Source organism: Grampus griseus (assembly GCF_964374135.1).
Source record: "Grampus griseus genome assembly, chromosome: 1".
Classification (NCBI taxonomy): domain Eukaryota; kingdom Metazoa; phylum Chordata; class Mammalia; order Artiodactyla; family Delphinidae; genus Grampus; species Grampus griseus.
In genome coordinates, this window is record NC_139017.1 from 153,868,040 (window position 1) to 153,886,116 (window position 18,077).

General features: G+C 45.0%; 1 protein-coding gene across 1 annotated transcript in view; it reads left to right on the forward strand.

Moving 5' to 3' along the window:
• Positions 1 to 18,077, forward strand: part of GRIK3 (glutamate ionotropic receptor kainate type subunit 3) — a gene marked incomplete at both ends in the record, with an annotated part of 231,117 nt that overhangs the window by 132,179 nt on the left and 80,861 nt on the right. Inside the window, one exon of the mRNA XM_082660349.1 lies at positions 9,544 to 9,720. Coding sequence (XP_082516475.1) covers positions 9,544 to 9,720 — 177 coding nt within the window. The remainder of the gene's footprint in view (positions 1 to 9,543; positions 9,721 to 18,077) is intronic.

Genomic DNA, 18,077 nt, shown 5'->3' on the forward strand with positions numbered 1-18,077 from the left:
GGAACGTGAATGTCTCCTGGGACTTGGCTGCCAGACGGACAGGTGGCGGCATGTTGCAGGCTCGGCCGGAGTCTGCCAGGCTCACTGCAGTTGGGGCTGGGCTGGCTGGGCTGCTTTTGCAAGGGCCAAATTCAAGAGCACAAAGTTGTTCAAGAGAAAGGAACATCTCAGGACTCCAGACCAGCCCTAGACAGTCACGAGGTCATGGGCTTAATCAGGGGACTGTCTTCTGCTTGCATCTGCCCTGGGCCCTGTGCGCTGGAGGGTCTCTAGGGCCACTTGCACAGAGGGAGTGTGTGCTGCGACAGCAGGGGCTGTGGGCGGTGCCTCCTTGCTCTTCATGATGAGACGTGGCAGGACAGCTCCGCATATTTGAGGTCACAGGCCACCATAGGTCATCTGGGAGGCAGGGCAATGCCACCGCTTGGGCACATTTCCAGAGACAGAAAAAGCAATCTTAAAGATAAGGGTGTTTGGCTTCCCTGGTGGCGCAGTGCTTGAGAGTCCGCCTGCCGATGCAGGGGACAGGGGTTCGTGCCCCGGTCCGGGAAGATCCCACATGCCGCGGAGCGGCTGGGCCCGTGAGCCACAGCCGCTGAGCCTGCGCGTCCGGAGCCTGTGCTCCACAACGGGAGAGGCCACAACAGTGAGAGGCCCGCGTACCGCAAAAAAAATAAAAATAAAAATAAGGGTGTTTATGCTTAGGGCAGTCAGAATGTTTCTCGAAACATATGACAACATGTCACTGTAGAAGGAGCAAGAAGGAAGTCGGTTCCCGTTGGCACAGCTAGTTCGAGCGTTCCTCCCCCACCCCCGGCCTTGCGTTTCGCTGTCTGTAGATGAGGTTAGTTCTGAGCAGTGGTTTTCATGCTGCGCCTGGTGGAGCCCTGGGGGTTACAGAGCCTTCTCGGGAACTGTGGCATCCAGTCTTTAAGAGTCCAGATGATGGAAATGGGCTTGGGCAGTGGTGTGCTGGTAATCACACTCTCCAGGGGAAAAAAAAAAAAACAGCTCTCATTTGTAGCACCTGCTTATTTCTGTGGTGTAAACATTCTCGTTGTGGCTGCTTTCAAGCTGCCAATGGTTTAGTAACTCACTTTCACAACTCCTGAAAAGTTAGCAGTTGACACTAACAAGCTGGCTTTGGTTGCAGACGAGAATTTACCACATAGTAGTTTTCACAACCCCTTTAACCTCCCTGGGCCTCCGTTTTTTCTTGTGTAGAATGGGGCAATAATCATTTCTGTCTAATGGGGTTGTAGAGGTTCTTGTAATAAATGCAGCAGGTGGAACACATTCAACATCATCCCCAGCACATAATCAGTCTTGTTATGTTATTATTATTATTGTTATTTGTTTTACCCATTCGGCTTACACTTAAGATTTTGTTGGAAGAAAATGATCCAACTGCACCTGTGCTCCACCCCTGCTAACATCTTCTGGGACCCATCACACAGCGCGCACGCACACAGACACACACACACACACACACAATCCTATTTCCTCAGCAGCCCTGGCGTCTCTGCTCCATTTTATTAAAGCAGAAAGCAGTGACAATTATTTTCATAATGAACTAGCTCTTCAAATTAATGCCAGTTACGCTATGCAATCATGATTAAGATTATGCATTAATCAACGGTGCCAACCTACTTATTAGCCTCTTTAAATAATGATCATGAGGAATGTATGGGAAGGAAGAGAATAGAGAGGAGCCAGTTGAATGGGGGAGCTGCTTCAAAGCGGTGCGGGGTGCTCTTTCCAGAAGCCAAGACCCAAAGCAGCCTTTCTTCCATGGAGCGGAGCCTGAATTAGAACCCCAGCCCATCAGACACTGAGCTTCCAAAGCTCCCTGATCTATAGAGCCCCCTGCAAAAAAGAGAAAGGGGGCAAGAGGACCCAGAAGGGAGAGGGTAGAGGAACCCTCAAAGGTTTTTCAACGGATGAGGTTCGGTGCTGCCCTTCCCTTCCTCCAAAAGAACTGAAAGGTAAGTGTGGTTGATACTCTCCCTGAAGCAACGTCACCTCTATCTTAGGTCAGGTTCCCCAGATGCAGAGCCTGAGTCAAGGATTCAGATACCTGGAGTCGATAACAGGGAAGAGCGCTCTTTAGGAAAACCCTGTCGGGGAGTGAGCAAAGCAGGATAGGGAAGGGGACAGGGATGGACCAAGATGCAGCCTTGGGTAAGATCTGGTCTTCGTCTGATGCAGGGTGGGGCTGTTGGGAGGGGCTGTGGAGCATACCTGCACCACAGAGTTATACCCACCCTAGGGCAAGGGGACCACCCTTTTGAGTCCCAGTATCATTCAGTCATGGGCTACACACTGCCCCAATGGGAAGAAGTGAGAATAGTTCTCTAGAGAGAAAGGCAGCCTGTGAATGGAACCAAGACTCAAACCCATGTCTGCTACGTCCAGAACCCACTCTCTGAACCTCTGCACTGTGTCTAAATATCTGCTGCCTGGGTGTCCCAATACGTTCAAATTTGGGCCATCATCTTGCCCTTAATGTTCAAGTAAAATGACCCATCCTTGCCTGTGTTTGGGGGATAGAGATGGGGGAACAGCCTCTCCCCAGCAACATCTCTGAGATGCCCCAGGGCTTCTGGTTTCTGCTAATCACCTCTTGTTCCAACTTCCTTCTCTGCTGAGTTTTTCATCCCCTCTCATCCCACCTCCTGCACCTCTTGTCCTCTTTCTACCCTGATTCGCCCTATGCTGGACTCTGCCCACCTCCCTTCACTGTCCCCAAAGAACACAAGCTGGGGTAAGTTTTCTGTGACCAACTTTACCAAATGATGGGGCTCCTGTAAGGAGGGAGATGACAGCACACACAGATCAGGCTAACTGGGCACTAAGAACCAGACATCACTGTGTTAACATGGCCCTTCCTGCCGTGGCCTCACCCGCCTTTGGTCCTGGGCTACATTGTCCTCTTCTTTCTCTCTTTTTGGGCCCACTTCCTGTCTATTCCCTTTCTCCTGGGCCATTCTCTCCAATCCTCCCCACACAAAAATTCAACATCCCATCTTTGTTTCTTTTGCACAGCAATTCAGTACCATCATCGTCTTATCTTCTCCATCCAGGCCCTAAGGTGCTTTTCCCTCTGAGATAAAGGCTTCCCTTCCCCTGGAAGAGGTCATAGACTACAGCCCACTGGCCAAATCCAGCTCACCACCTGTTTTTGTAAATAAAACTTCATTGAAACATAGCCACATCCATTGTTTACATATGCTGCTTTCATGCTACAATGGAAGAGTCCATTAGACCTTCTGGCCCACAAAGCCAAAAATATTTACTACCTGCTCCTTTACAGGAGCTTCTAGAAGGTAGAAGCTCAGAATTCGTTTTGTTTTTCTGAATAGCATTGTTTCACTCCTACTTTAATAACTGCCCGTTACTAAGTCCTCACCATGTCCATGATTTAGCTGCATTGTGTTCTTTCTTCCACGCAACAATCAACCCTTGGAAGTGTGTACCCCATTTTGCAGATGGAGAAACTGAGTCTCAGAGAGAGTAACTTCCTTCAGTGGGTAGAGCCAGGGTTTGGACTGAGGCCTGACTGTCTCTGGAACCTGAGTTGGGAACAGCTGATTACCGTACATGCTGGTTATTGTCATCTATGGTCATCTGTTTATTGTCAGCTGATTTCTCCTTAAAAGCAGAGGCCCAGGACTGACTTCTCGTATCCCAGCACCCAGTGACAAGTGGGCAGAGACCAGTGGGTATTCATGGGACTGAATTGTGTATCCTCTGGGCTTGGGTCTCAGTGGCTTGAGACCCCCTCTCTCTTCTCCTCCCCACCTGCCAAGGTCTGAGAGGCAAGCAAGGATGTGTGAAGCCCTAGGAAATGGCCCATTGTCCCATGACCTTTGATCCTCATCTGGGATGGGGCTCTCTAATGACTAGATTTCTCCCCAGCCTTTCTTGGAAGAAGTTTTTTTGATGTTTACATTTTAAAATATTAAAAATAATATTCATTGTAAATAATATGGAAAAATCAAGAAACTACAAAGAGCAAGATTAAAAGTATCCATAAACCTCTTCTTCCCAGAGAAACTCACTGGTACCATGATATAAATCCTTCCAGCCTTTTTTCTGTAAATATAGTTATGTGCTTTTTATTTGATAACTAGGTTTCATACTGTAATATTATTTTGTTGCCTTTGGGGGTGGGCATTTCCTGTATCATTAAGTATGTTTTAAGAGCGTTTTTAAAAGCTTTTTTCCTTATTACCAAAGCTCCGTGCAGAACATTTGGGGGGGAAAGCACTAAGCAAAAGCAATCCATTATCTTTTTACTTTATAGAAAGAACCTCTGTTAACATTTTGGTGTACACCCTTCTGGTATGTCCTTTTTGATTTTAATTGGAATTGCATTAAATTTGTAAATTAATTTGAGGAGAGCTGACATCTTTACAATACTGAGCCTTCCCTTCCAGGAGAAAGTTATGTCTCTCCATTTATTCAAGTCTTCTTTTATGTCCCCCAGTAAAGGTTTGTAGTTTTCTTGATAAAGGAATAGCACATTTATTGTAAAGTATCTTATTCTTTTGTTGTTGCTTTTGTGAATAGGGTCTCTTTTTCCCCTTGTAATTCCTCACTGTTTATTGCTGATTTATAGGAAGGCTGTACATTTTTCTATATATGTTTTATATGCTGGTCCCCTGATGAGCTTCCTGTTTACTTTCTACTAGGTTTTGATATGATTCTCTTGAGTTTTTAAGAGAATGGTATTAAGCATCTGCAAATAATGTGTCTTTTCTCTGACTGCATGACCACGATTTATTTTTGCCTTATATACTATGATTTTAAAGACTGTTTTATTATGGAGGACGTCTGTCATATATACTTAGGGAGAATGGTATAATGAATCCCTGTGTACCCACCACCTGGCCCCAGCAATCAGTGACCCATGGCCTTTCCTGTCCTATCTGCATTCCCTTCACATCCACCCCTCCCATATTATTCTGAAGCAAATCCCGGACACCGTATCCTGCCATCCAACACCCTGACTGTTAATGCCTGCAAGTTGTTCTTCCATATGGATGGGTTTTAATATATTGAGTAATCTGCTTTTGAACATCAAGTTGTTTCTATTTTTTTCAATATTATTTCGAGATACTATTTCAAGAATATCCTTATACATAAATGTTTATGTTACTCTAACTTTTTCTAAATTTGTATCCATAGAAATGGAATTACTGGATCTTATGGTATTTTGATCCCTTATTTTCCTTTAAACACATACACACAATCCCATGATGGCTTTTCTGATTAGAAATATAACACATGCTCCCTCCAGAACTTTTTGAAAATACAGAAAAAGCACAAGGAAGGGAATTCAAATCACCCGTAATCCTCCCACTCAGAGAGACCCCCTCTTAACATTTGGGGATGCAGTCTGCTCGTCGTTTTACAGCTGTGCTCAGCATGTTTCTGCATCCCCACACAGACTCACATGCATGCACACTATATGTTACAAACTGTAAGCCTGCTGGAATACCCACGGGTGTGGGAGGGCAGCAGAGTTATTTGTTTACTTTTTTAAATAGTCACTGTTTTTTTAAAAAAATTTAAAACAATTGAACAACCCGGATACCCATCAACTGGTGGTGAATGGGTAAATAAAATGTGGTACACCCATAGAAAGTAATACTATTTAACCATAAAAAGAAATGATGTACTGCTACGTGCTACAACATAGAGGAGCCCCAGAAGCATTATGCTCAGTGAAAGAAGCCAGATGCAGAAGACCACACACTGCACGATTCCATTGAAATGAAATGCCTGGAAAAGACAAATCTCTAGAAACAGAAAGTAAATGAGTGGTTGCCTGAGGCCGGAGGATAGTGGGTGAAAACAGTGATTGACTGTAAGTGGGCACCAGGGATCTTACGGGGGTGATGGAAATGTTCAGTAGCTGCATTGCGGTGATGGCCACACAATTTAGTAAATTTGCTAAAAATCATCGTACGCTTAAAACGGTGAATTTTGTGAAATTTCTTCATGTAAATAATACCACAATTAAGTTGCTTTTTTTTAAGAATAGAGGTTTATTTTGGGAAAATAAGCAGAAAGAACAAAATAAGAAATCTATTACATAGGACTGTACACTTGTGTTGTTTTGAAATGCCTCCTCTTGTCAATGATATGAATCCCTCCTCATCTTCCTTCTATTCTTCCTCTTCTAACGTGGGGTCACACTGCATCTCCTGCTTTACAACTTTTGTTTTTCACTTAAAAATATATAATGGGGCTTCCCTGGTGAAGCAGTGGTTGAGAGTCCGCCTGCCGATGCAGGGGACACGAGTTCGTGCCCCGGTCCGGGAGGATCCCGCATGCCGCGGAGCGGCTGGGCCCGTGGGCCATGGCCGCTGAGCCTGCGCGTCCGGAGCCTGTGCTCCGCAACGGGAGAGGCCACAACAGTGAGAGGCCCGCGTACCGCAAAAAAAAAAAAAAAAAAAAAAAGTGTATATATATATATATATATATATATATATATATATATATATATATATATATATATCATGGATACTTCCCAATCATTACATGTTTGCTCTTATCTGGGGATATATAACAAATTGCAAATTGCCATTTATTTACTGTTTCTCTGGTGTTGAGCATCTCTAGATCTGCCTCCTCACACATGATCTGCGTGCCCATCGTTGGAATCAATTCCTAGAAACCAGAGATATGAGTTCAATATGTGAGCATTTTTAAGGCTTTTGATACATTTCTAATGGCCATCAAGGAAGGAGGGTGTACCGGTTCCCACTTCTACCCACAGTTAAGCCAATGATTGTTTCCAAGCACCCTCGGCAAAGCTGGGACAGGCAAAAACGGTATTTCACTGTTGGTTTAAACTGAGTTTATTTGACTATTAGAGTGGATGCACATTTCTTCATATGTGTTAATAGCTCCTTTGTATTATTTTTTTTTTCTTTTGTGAAACGCCCATCCTTGCCCTTTGTACGTTTTTGTATTGGAGGATTTGTCTTTTTTAAGGGTTTAAGTGCTTTTTATAAAATAAGAACATCAACCTTTATACTGCCATATATGTTACCTATATTATTTCCAGGTTTGTTGTTTGCTATTTAATTCTGTTTATGAAAATTTTGAAATCGACACATTTTATATTATTTCTGTGGAGTTATAAATCTTTCTCCTATGGTTTCTGACTATTGGAAAGCCTAGGAAGGCCTCCTCCACCTCAATATTGTAAAATATTCTCCTATATTGTCTTTTTAGGTAGTTTTGTAGAGTTGTTTGCCCCCCTTCCTTCCCTTACTTTCTTGCTATTTAATCTTTGCTCCATCTGGAACTTTTTTTTTTCTTTTGATATGTAGCTTAAGATTGGAATCTAAATTAAATTTCTCCCAAATAATTGAATAATTGTCTCAGCACAATTAATGAATAATTCATCTTCTACCTTCTGATTGGAAATAGCCATCTTTATCATGTCTTAAATACTTATCTCTACTTGAATCTTTTTCTGGGGGCTTTTATCTCGTTCCATTGGCCTAACTGTGTTCTCATATACCATTAGGACATGGTTTTAATTATTTTGGCTTTATGATATATTTTAAATCTGACAGTGCAAGCCATCTCTCATCTCTTTTTAGGCTGTCTCCTGTTTAATCTTCCAGATGTATTTTAGAGTCATTTTGTCAAGTTAAAAAGAAATATATACACACACACACACACACACACACACACACACACATATTCTTCTATGATTCTGACTGGAATTACATTAAGCTGAAAAAGTAATTTGGAGAAAAACTGACACCTCTACCCTTGACCCTACCTACCCAGGAACATGACGTGCCTCCTCGTTTAAATCTACTTTTATGTCTCTCACTTAAGGTTTTTTTGTCATTTTTAATACTGGAGTTGCTTCATGATTAGTTATTTACTATTTTGTTGATATCGTAAAGGAAATCCTTTTGCCATTAAGTTTTTACTCGTTGTTGCTGATTTAAAGAAACACTTAATTTGTGCTAACTGGTCATTGCACTTGAGTCTCCTACTAGTTCTTACTAGTTTTCATGTTTAGGGATTATTATAAGAGATTTTAGGAAGGCATTTATATCACTGGCAAATAAGCATTTTTTTCTTTCCAAAGGATGTGCCTCTAACTTCTTTTTCCCTCTTATTTCATTGGTTAGTGGTGTGGTGTGGCTCTACACACCTCCTCTTTTTCTTTCCTTTAATGAGAATGCCTCTAGTGTTTCACCATTAGTGATATTAAAGGCCAATTTGAGCTGAAGGTGCTTCAAGGAAGTATCTCTTCTACAGCTAGATTATTAAGATTCTTTTTTTTAACATCTTTATTGGAGTATAATTGCTTTACAATGTTGTGTTAGTTTCTGCTGTATAACAAAGTGAATCAGCTGTACGTACACATATATCCCCATATCCCCTCACTCTTGTGTCTCCCTCCCACCCTCCCTATCCCACCCCTTTATGTGATCACATAGCACCGAGCTGATCTCCCTGTGCTATGCGGCTGCTTCCCACTAGCTATCTATTTTACATTTGGTAGTGTATATATGTCCATGCCACTCTCTCACTTCGTCCCAGCTTACCCTTCCCCCTCCCCATGTCCTCAAGTCCATTCTCTACGTCTGCATCTGTATTCCTGTCCTGCCCCTAGGTTCTTCAAAACCTTTTTTTTTTTTTTTTAGATTCCATATATATGTGTTAGCATACGGTATTTGTTTTTCTCTTTCTGACTTACTTCACTCTGTATGACAGACTCTGGGTCCATCCACCTCACTACAAATAACTCAATTTCATTTCTTTTTATGGCTGAGTGATATTCCACTGTATATATGTGCCACATCTTCTTTATCCATTCATCTGTCGATGGACACTTAGTTTGCTTCCATGTCCTGGCTATTGTAAATAGTGCTGCAGTGAACATTGTGGTACATGACTCTTTTTGAATTATGGTTTTCTCAGGGTATATGCCCAGTAGTGGGATTGCTGGGTCGTATGGTAGTTCTATTTTTAGTTTTTTAAGGAACCTTCATACTGTTCTCCATAGTGGCTGTATCAATTTACATTCCCACCAAATTTTATCAAATGCCTTCCTGTATTTTGTGAGTTGATCATAACTTTTTCCCTTTGAACTGTTGATGTGATGGAATGATATTCATAGATGTCTTTATATTGAACCACGCTTATACTCCTGGAATACAACTCTGTGGTCATGGCATGTTATCCTTGTAATAATATTCTGGTAGATTCTACTTGCCAGCACTGTATTGAGAATTTTCATAGCAATATTCATAAGTTGGTCATTTTATCTGGGCTCTGTTTGTCAGTCTCTGTTATTAGGAATTTGCTAGCTGAGGGAAATGAACTCGGAGGATTTTCATATTTCTTATGCTCCAACACAATTTCTATGTATGGGAGTAATCTGGCATATTATTGAACATTTGGGGGAAGAATCTTGCCCATAAAACCGTCTGAACCAAGCGTCTTTCTTGGCAGCCCTCCTCCTTCCCCAGCACACACAATTTTACCCATCTCTCGCAGGAGGAATCTTTGAGTATGCAGACGGCCCCAACGCCCAGATCATGAACGCCGAGGAGCATGCCTTTCGATTTTCTGCCAACATCATCAACAGAAACAGGACACTGCTGCCCAACACAACCTTGACCTACGACATCCAGAGGATTCACTTCCACGACAGCTTCGAGGCCACCAAGAAGGGTGAGTGGGCCGCCCCCACTGCTCTTTCTGGCCTTGGGAGGGATAAGGCTGTGTTTGCTGTCCAAGGTCCTTAAAATGTGTCAAAGCTCTGGTTGGGTTTGGGGCCTAGAGCCTTTTCTGCGTGGTTTCAGGACCGGCCTCTGGCGCGGTTCGCTTAGGCCGTGTCATCTCTCAGGGGCGGCAGTTTGTCCATCAGGAGTTTCCAGGCCACAGGCAAAGGCCATGAGGGAATGAGGGGGCCTTGGGAAGGGGTGGGGGATGAGAGGTGGGCTCCTGAGATGGGTAAGGAGGCCAGCCCAGGTCTCCAAAGCCTCTGAACCAAAGCCAGCACTTCCAAACTTAGTTTTTCTTTCATTGAAATCCTGCCCAGTATATCAGTATTTAAAATATATATAAAACAGATTATGTAGAAGTTCAAATATGCAACACTTACTTGCCATAAAAAGACTTACTAAAAACAAAAACAGCTGCTGCTATGGGTACAACAGTTTGACCCCAGCTGTGGATGACACTTGAAGTCTGACATTGGCCTCAGCATTCAGTACGTTTCCATTTTTTTTTTTTTTGGCTGCATAATAACAAGAAAACCATAATTCACAAAAATAATTGTAGTAAATCCAATCATAGTTTTCCCCATACCTGAATTTTAAGAAATCAAAAATAAAATATTGGGCTGTGTTCTTTCGCATTAATGACACATTTACAATAAACTCCAATGACTGCACAGAAAGGACTGAAGAACTTTATTCTAAGATCCTCACTAAAAAAACAAGGTAACTTGTCGACACCTGAATGAGCTGGCAGGTTCCAATGTGGCATATAGCACGTTTGAGTATACCAGTATGCTCTTTTTTCGCTGTCTTTAAAAATATCATTCATATATATGTGTAATTGGAATTTAACTTAAAGTCTTAGATAACTCTGGAGATAACTTCCATAGAACCCTAGAGTTCCATGGAACTCTATTAAAAAAACCCCTCAGACCTAAGGAATCTCATTCCCAGGGTCATCCTTCCTATCGTATGCTATTGTAGCCCCTTGCTTCTCTTCTTCAAGGCCCTTATCACAATTTGTAATTAAATAATTGTGTGTATTTAATGTCTTTCTCCTCCTCGCCAACACAGCTGAGAGGAAGGCTCCTTCTTCTTAACTGATATAGCCCTGGCACCTAAAAGATGGGTCTATATTAAGGGTTCAATGAAATGACCATTGAATGAATCAATGAATGAGTAGTGTGAGAATGGGGCATGAGGGGCTGAGCATCATTGCCCAGAATCCTTGTCAGCTGAGATGACAGCATTATCCATGCATCTCGGGGAGACAGGCCCATCCACAAGATCCCCCTGGTCCTTCTAAGGGGTTCCCAGTGGCTAATCAAGGTGTCCTGGGCTCTCAGGTACAGACCTGCCAAGGTGCTGCCTGCTGCCATCTCTGTTTCCCAAAACCCCATTGTGGGTAAACACCTCAGTATAGAAAGGCAGAGTAGCACGGGCTTGGAGCCAGACATCCTGGAGCTGCACCCTGTCCATTCTGATATTAGTTGTGTGACCTTGCACAAAACACCCAGTGCCTCAGCTTTTTTTTCGTCTACAGAATAGGCACACCTCTGTGAAGTGCTTAGGACAGTGCCTGGCACATATGAAGTACCATTGGCCTTGTTCTTATTACATTGGCTGCCTTGCTCTCCACTCCCTGAGCCATCAGGTCAGGGGCCTCACACCTTCAGGCGCTCTCGCACTGCTGGTCCCTGCCTCGCCCGCCCTGCTTTCTCCTTGCCTGGTGTGCTGAAGGTCAAGGGTTTCCTGGCATTGAACACAGCTGTCACTGACATTTTAGAGGCCGCTGCCTCAGGGCCAAGCTACACAGAAACTAGAGGCACCCCACCCTGTTAGCCTTGCAGAGTGGTCCTTCGCCCACCACTCCATCCCTCCTCTCCCCGTGCTGACGTGCACTCCTCCCTGCCCACATCCTCCTAGCTCTTTGCCAACATGCACTGCGGCCAGCACCGTGTGGTCAGGGCTCCATCTCCCTGCTGAGAGTCCATGCTGGCACCCTCTGCCCAGCCTTGTCCAGCTAGAAAATGACTGACCTCAATCAAAACTCACTGCTCAGTGAAAAGGTCAAGATATAGAACAAATGCCCGGAGACGGAGCAGAGAGGCCCGCATGGACACCAGCCCGCTAAGGGCTGGGTTGTGTCTTCTGTCCCTTTTGTCTAAAATTCACTAAAGGAATAGATGACTCTTGAGCGGTGCACGTGCCACTCAGCACAGGGACCTTTCCCGGCGGTGAGCCCGGGACAGGGCTTCAGAGCCGCTGAGGCACTTCCTCCAGCAGGGGCTCACAATCCCACACTGTGTGGAGTTGCGTGGCGGTGGCTGAGGAGACCCGAGACGGAAACACTCAGCTCCGGAAGTCCAGCCAGATGGGTCCAAGTGACCAAAGCCACAGCCCCTCCCCATCCTACAGCAGGTCACCTGCCTTGTTTGTTGGAGGGCCTACCTAGTCCAGCACTGACGTGACCCTCCAGCCACATCTGTGCCACTGGCTCCCTCAGTCTCTGGGTTCTAGCCATCCCTGCCATCCTCAGGTGCCATGCTTCCTCCCACCTCAGGGCTTTTGCACATGCTGTTCCCTCTGCTTATAATTCCCTTTCCCCATCCCACCTCTTTGTCTAAAGAACTCCTCCTCTCAGCCTTCTGGTCCTCAGGGGAGCCCTCCGCAAGTCTCTGGACAAGGTCAGGTCTCCCTGCTTCCATCTTATAACACCCTGGACCTTTTCTTCACACCCCGACCCCTGGTGGTGTGGGTGTGGGTGTGGGCGTGTGGGTATAATTATGTGATTATCGTCCATGTTTTCCGCTAGATTGCACGTCCCTTTGCCTCCTCACCACCGTACTGTAGAATCATGGTTCTGACTGCTGGTACCATATGCCAGTTTTGCCTGTTTTGGAACTTTACACGAGTAGAATACCAATGTGTACTTTCTGAGTCTTGCTTCTTTCACCCTACAGTAGATCTGTGAGATTCATCTATATTGTTGCATGTAACAGTAGTCTCTTGTTCTTCATTGTCGTGTAGTGTTCCATTATATGAACAGACCACCGTTTTAAAAAATCAAATTTACTGTTGAGCATTTGAGTTGTTTCCATTTAAGGCCACAGAGTCGTTCTGCTATGAACATTCTCATCGATGTCTTTTGGCGCACAAACGCGCACGTTTTTCGTTGGATACATACCCAGGAGTGGAAATGTGAGGTCATCCAATGTGCATATGTTCAGCCTAACAGTTTTCCAAAGTTGCTGTACCAGTTGGCACTCCCCGCGGTAATGCAAGACGGTGGTAGCTGCTCCACATCGTTGCTAACTCGTGGTAAAGTCTGTTTTATTTTCGGTGGTTTATGTGGTGGATGTCTCACTGAGGTTTTATTTTGTATTTCCCTGATGACCAGAGATATTGAGCATCTTTTCAGATACTGAGAGATCATTTGGAGCTTCCCTTTCTTGGAGGGCCTTTTGGAGGCTTTCAACCACTTTTGAAAATTGAGTCGCTTGTCATTTTCATATTGATTTGTGTGAGTCTTTTATATATTCTGGCTATGTGTCCTTTGCTGGATATACATATTGCATATATCTGTTACAGATGAGCATGCCTTTTCACTCTCTTGGTAGTATCTTTTGAGGAGCAAACTTTTTCATTTAAAGGAGTCCAATTTATCAATATTTTCCATGATGACTATTGCCTTTTGTGTTCTGTTTTTGTCTATCCTAAGGTCATGAAGATATTCTCTTACGTTCTCTTCTGGAAGCTCTATTGTTTTATCTTTCATAGTTAACTCTATGATCTATCTCAGATTGATTTTCTGGGTCGGGTGGGAGGTAGGAGGTGAGGTTTATTTTTTCTACACAATGCTGGTGGGAATGAAAACTGGTTCAACTTCTCAGGAGAACTGTTTGGAAGTATCTACTAAAGTGAAATGTATGTCTGGAAGGTTGTTCCTAGCCACTTTCTTGACAATAGCCAAAAGTTGGAAATAAATGAAAGGTCCGTCAGCAGAAGAATGGATAGGTGGGGGGTACAGTTATACAATGGAATTGAATCAGCAATAAAAACAGAACCAGCTCTTGCTACACACACCATCACAGATGAGGCTCACAGACGTATTTTTGAGTGAATGAACAGTGATCACCTCTGGAAGAGGGATATGAACTGGAAAGGGGAAGACAGAACCTTCTTAGGTGTTGAAAATGTGCTGTGTTTTGATCTAAGTAGTAGTTACATGAGTTCAGTTATATGTAAAAATTCATAAAATTCTGTGCTTAAAATTAATGCACTTTACTGAATTGTATTATATCTCAATAAAAAAAATATAAGTGGCTCCTCTCCACTGTCACTCTCCCTTAATGTCCTTTTGATAATACACCTAAGACAGACCCCTCCTGTGGTGAGAAGCACCCCTGTCTGACCCTGGAGGCATTTCTGCTGTTGGATTATGCTGCCCATTGGGGACCCTCCATCCCTCGGGGAACCCCGTGTTCTGCGATCTTTATTTTTTCTTTTGATCTTTGGTTTTTAAAAATGTATTCCTCGGGAACATCATTAGGACTCTTCCAGAGGGGTGAGCTTGGGCCTCATTCTAATTAACCCAATGAGATTCATTTTCCCTAGGCAGAGGTTCTCATCACAGCTGGATCCAGCCACCGTGGGCCATGTGGGTTGAGGGCATGCAGAGGCCTGACACCACCTGCCCTGCCAGCTCTGGTTGAATTAGTCCTTTCCTCCACATGAGGCCCAGGAGGCCTTTCCCCATTAACAGGGACTTTCACTTATTGTCTTTAGTTTTAAATGTTTTGTGGAAAATTAAAAGATCAGTGACTGCCAGGCTGTGCCCGAGCCAACAACCCAGAGAACGTCTGTGTTTTCTTCCAAGCCTGACCGGAGTGGGGCTGGAATCGACCCAGCCCTCCCCAGGCTCCTCTGCCTCCATTTATTCTCTGGGCTGCTCAATTCCTTTTAAGACACAAATTGATCGGGATAATTTTTGCTATAACTACAATTGCCATGCAAAGGGGGTACGGGGGGGGGGAGCTGCATTCAGGCTGTAGACTCCTGCAATGACTGTGAACCACTGAGTTACTATAAAATGACCAGAAAATGGATTCAAGACTGAAGCCACAAATAATGTAATTACCGCTGTGTGTGCTCAGGGCTGCCAGAACAAGAGTTGGCTGCTGCCCTGGAAACATCTGGAGATAAAGCTGCCGCGGCGGCTGCTGCTCTAACCCTACCCTGGTCCCTTTGGGGCAGCGGTGTTCTTCCAGGCTGGAAGCTCCTCAGAGGGTGGAAGGAACATGGGAGGGATAGGAAAAGCGATGTGGAGAGAGGCCATGGAGAAGAAGTAGGTGAAGGGCAGGACTGATGCCTCCTGCCGCCCAGCAGTGAGATCTAATCATTGCATCTCTGGGAGAATTGAAACCTAGTGTGGTCTTTATGATCATATCCCACTGTCGTCACCACTATCAAAACCAATGCAGTGTCACCACAGTTACTGTTATCACTGTCAGCCATGGTATCACCTCCACTCTTCACATCAACACCACTGTCATCACCCCTACTATCATCATCAGAATCACTGCAGTGACAGCAACATCTTCATCATCACCAACCTCATCAATACCAGCACATCATCACCACCATTCCTGCTATCCTCATCCCTGTTACAGTCATGACATTAACATCATCATGACCAATCCTGTCAACACCATCAAAATTGTTATCAACCCCATTCACATCCTTGCCAACATCACCATCACTGTCATAGCATCAGCATCTTCATCATCACCTCTCATCACCACCAACATCATCACCACCATTACCGTCATCACCATCAACATTGTTATCACCTCCTTCTCATCAGCACTTACATCACCGTCATCGTTCCTACCGTCATCATCACCATTACTGTCGTGACATTGACATATTTATCATCATGAGTCTCCTCACCACCATCCCACCGTTGTTATAACATCATCACTTTCCACCCTCACCAGTGCCGTCACCATGATCATCAACAGCCTCGCAATATGGTCTTCACCGTCAGGACCGTCACAGCTATCATTACAGTTACCTTCATCATCATCACAATCGATGTCAAAATCAAAATCACCTCCTTCAAGATCCCTCTTACAATCCTCTGCATCATCATAATTTGTGGTGGGTCCACTCTCGGTCAAACAGGATCCCCAGACCTTGGGCCTGAGCAGCGGGCATGACCTAAGCAGCTGGGCTGGGTGAGGATGGAGGTGGCAGGGCAGCATTTGTCTGCCTGCTTCAGGGTATGGATCAAAGCAGAAAATGCAAAAGACAGGTTCTTGGAGGGGGTAGTGGGAGGGAATGAGACGCAGAAGTTATTCAACCAAGTCATCAATCAGAAGGTCCTAGAAGGAAAAGAAAAAGAGTAGAGACAGTAGATAGTAGACTGGAAACCAGGGACATAAGAGGACCGCTAGGAGGTTCAAAACAGAAAGAGGAGGTAGAGCATGAGAGACACCTACAGATTTCACAGGGTGCCTACATCTTCAGGTTTGGGGAAGAGGGAGTGACCAGGCCTGGATGGCTGTCCCACACTATCGTCATCTCTTCCGTATTGGTGTCCAGTCTCTATGGCTACAAAATGCTCAGGGAGCATCTGCTCATAAGGGAACGAGTGGTCAGAGAGACATTCAGTAAACCCAGAGAACAGAAGAACAACGTGAATGGGCAGTGAGAGTATAGGTCAGGGCATGGCCTCCTTGGGGCACAGGTCCTGAAAAGGAGAACTGTCCCCAAATTGGACCATTTACCAACAAACCTAGAGTTCCAACTTTGGAAGCATTTATTATCTCTGGGGTTTATGTCACACACAGTCATACAGAGTGCTGCCCGAGGTTTATTCACTCTAGGGTGACAGTAGCAGGGACGAAACAGTGCTTCCCAGACTTGATCTCCAGTCCCACCACTTTAGGAGCACCAGGAAGGCACCATGTGCCCTATTGTATGTCCTCTCTTGCACTTGGCATTGGCCATGAGGAATCCTGGTCACACAGGAGATGCCCTCTGTGCTGGGCCTGCTTCCTTCCACACATGGCTGTGCTGTCCCGTGTTCCAGGTGCTTCCGTCAGACTCCTGGCAGTAACTAGCCTACCCCCCAGAGTGCTCTTTCACCCAGACCATAAGTGGCATTCTCTGATGTTCTTGGGGGAAGTACAAATTTCAGGAGAAATAACTAAATTATACAATATCTCCTATTCCTAGGAGGCAGTAAGGGAGGAGAGGTGGATGTCAGTGGCGAGGAAAAATACCCTGAAGACCATACATTATGACTGATTCAAACCACCCTGTATCTTTGGGTCCCTCAGCCCAGGCAAGAGGGGCTCTTTCCCAGGGCCTGTGCTTTGGAGGGGCTTCCCTAACCCTCCCCTGGTTGATGTCTCCTCTGAGTACAAGGGGTCAGTCAGACCAACGGGACTTGCCCACCAGGAGCCTGTGCCCTGCCCTTCTAGTCTTTGCTCCAAGTATCTAGAACCCTGAATTTCCTGCCCACTTGGCTCTGTGCCCATCTCTAGGCCTGCACGAGCCTCTGCCCTGGCCTGTCCTCTGGAGGGAGAACCACACTCCCATGGTCACACTCCTAGGCCCTATGTAGGGGTGACCAAGAGACAGTTGTTTGCAAGGAGCGTGGACAGAGCTTGGACATAAGAAGTGGGGTGTCCGCATGGAAAGTTCAAGGCCCTTTATGGTTCAGGGTGGAACCAGTGGTCAAAGAGGAGGGGGCAGTGTAGAGGCTGGTGCCTTGTCTCCCCACATCACTGAGTAGGAGAAGTCTCCGTTCTCACCTGACTTTACAGGTTGTTAGGAAGGCGTATTTGCCAAGGTAGGAGAAAAGCACATGTTTTATATAACAGTTTGTTAGCTTGACTTAAAAACATTTAAATATTTAGCCACTTGGTATGTGGACCTCTGTTCTTTGGCCCTGGGCCTTGCAAATCTTAGGGGTGAGCCTGAGCCCAGTAGGTCATTCCCAGAGGCTCTTGAGGCAGCCAGGATGTGTCTGAATCCACTGTGTGCCCATGTCTTGCCTCCTCCTACATGCATCATATGTTCATACGTGTGCACACGGTGTCATTCCCATGGCCACAGGCTGGTGGGTGTACTGATGCTCCACTGATGATTGCAAGTGACAGAAGGCCAAATCCTAACTTGCTTAAGCAAAAGGAGAATATATTGGTCCATGTAACCAAAGTCCAGGGTTCCACTTGATCATGGGTCTCACATTTCCTTCTCTCTCTTAGCTCTTCTGTCCCCCACACTGACTCCATT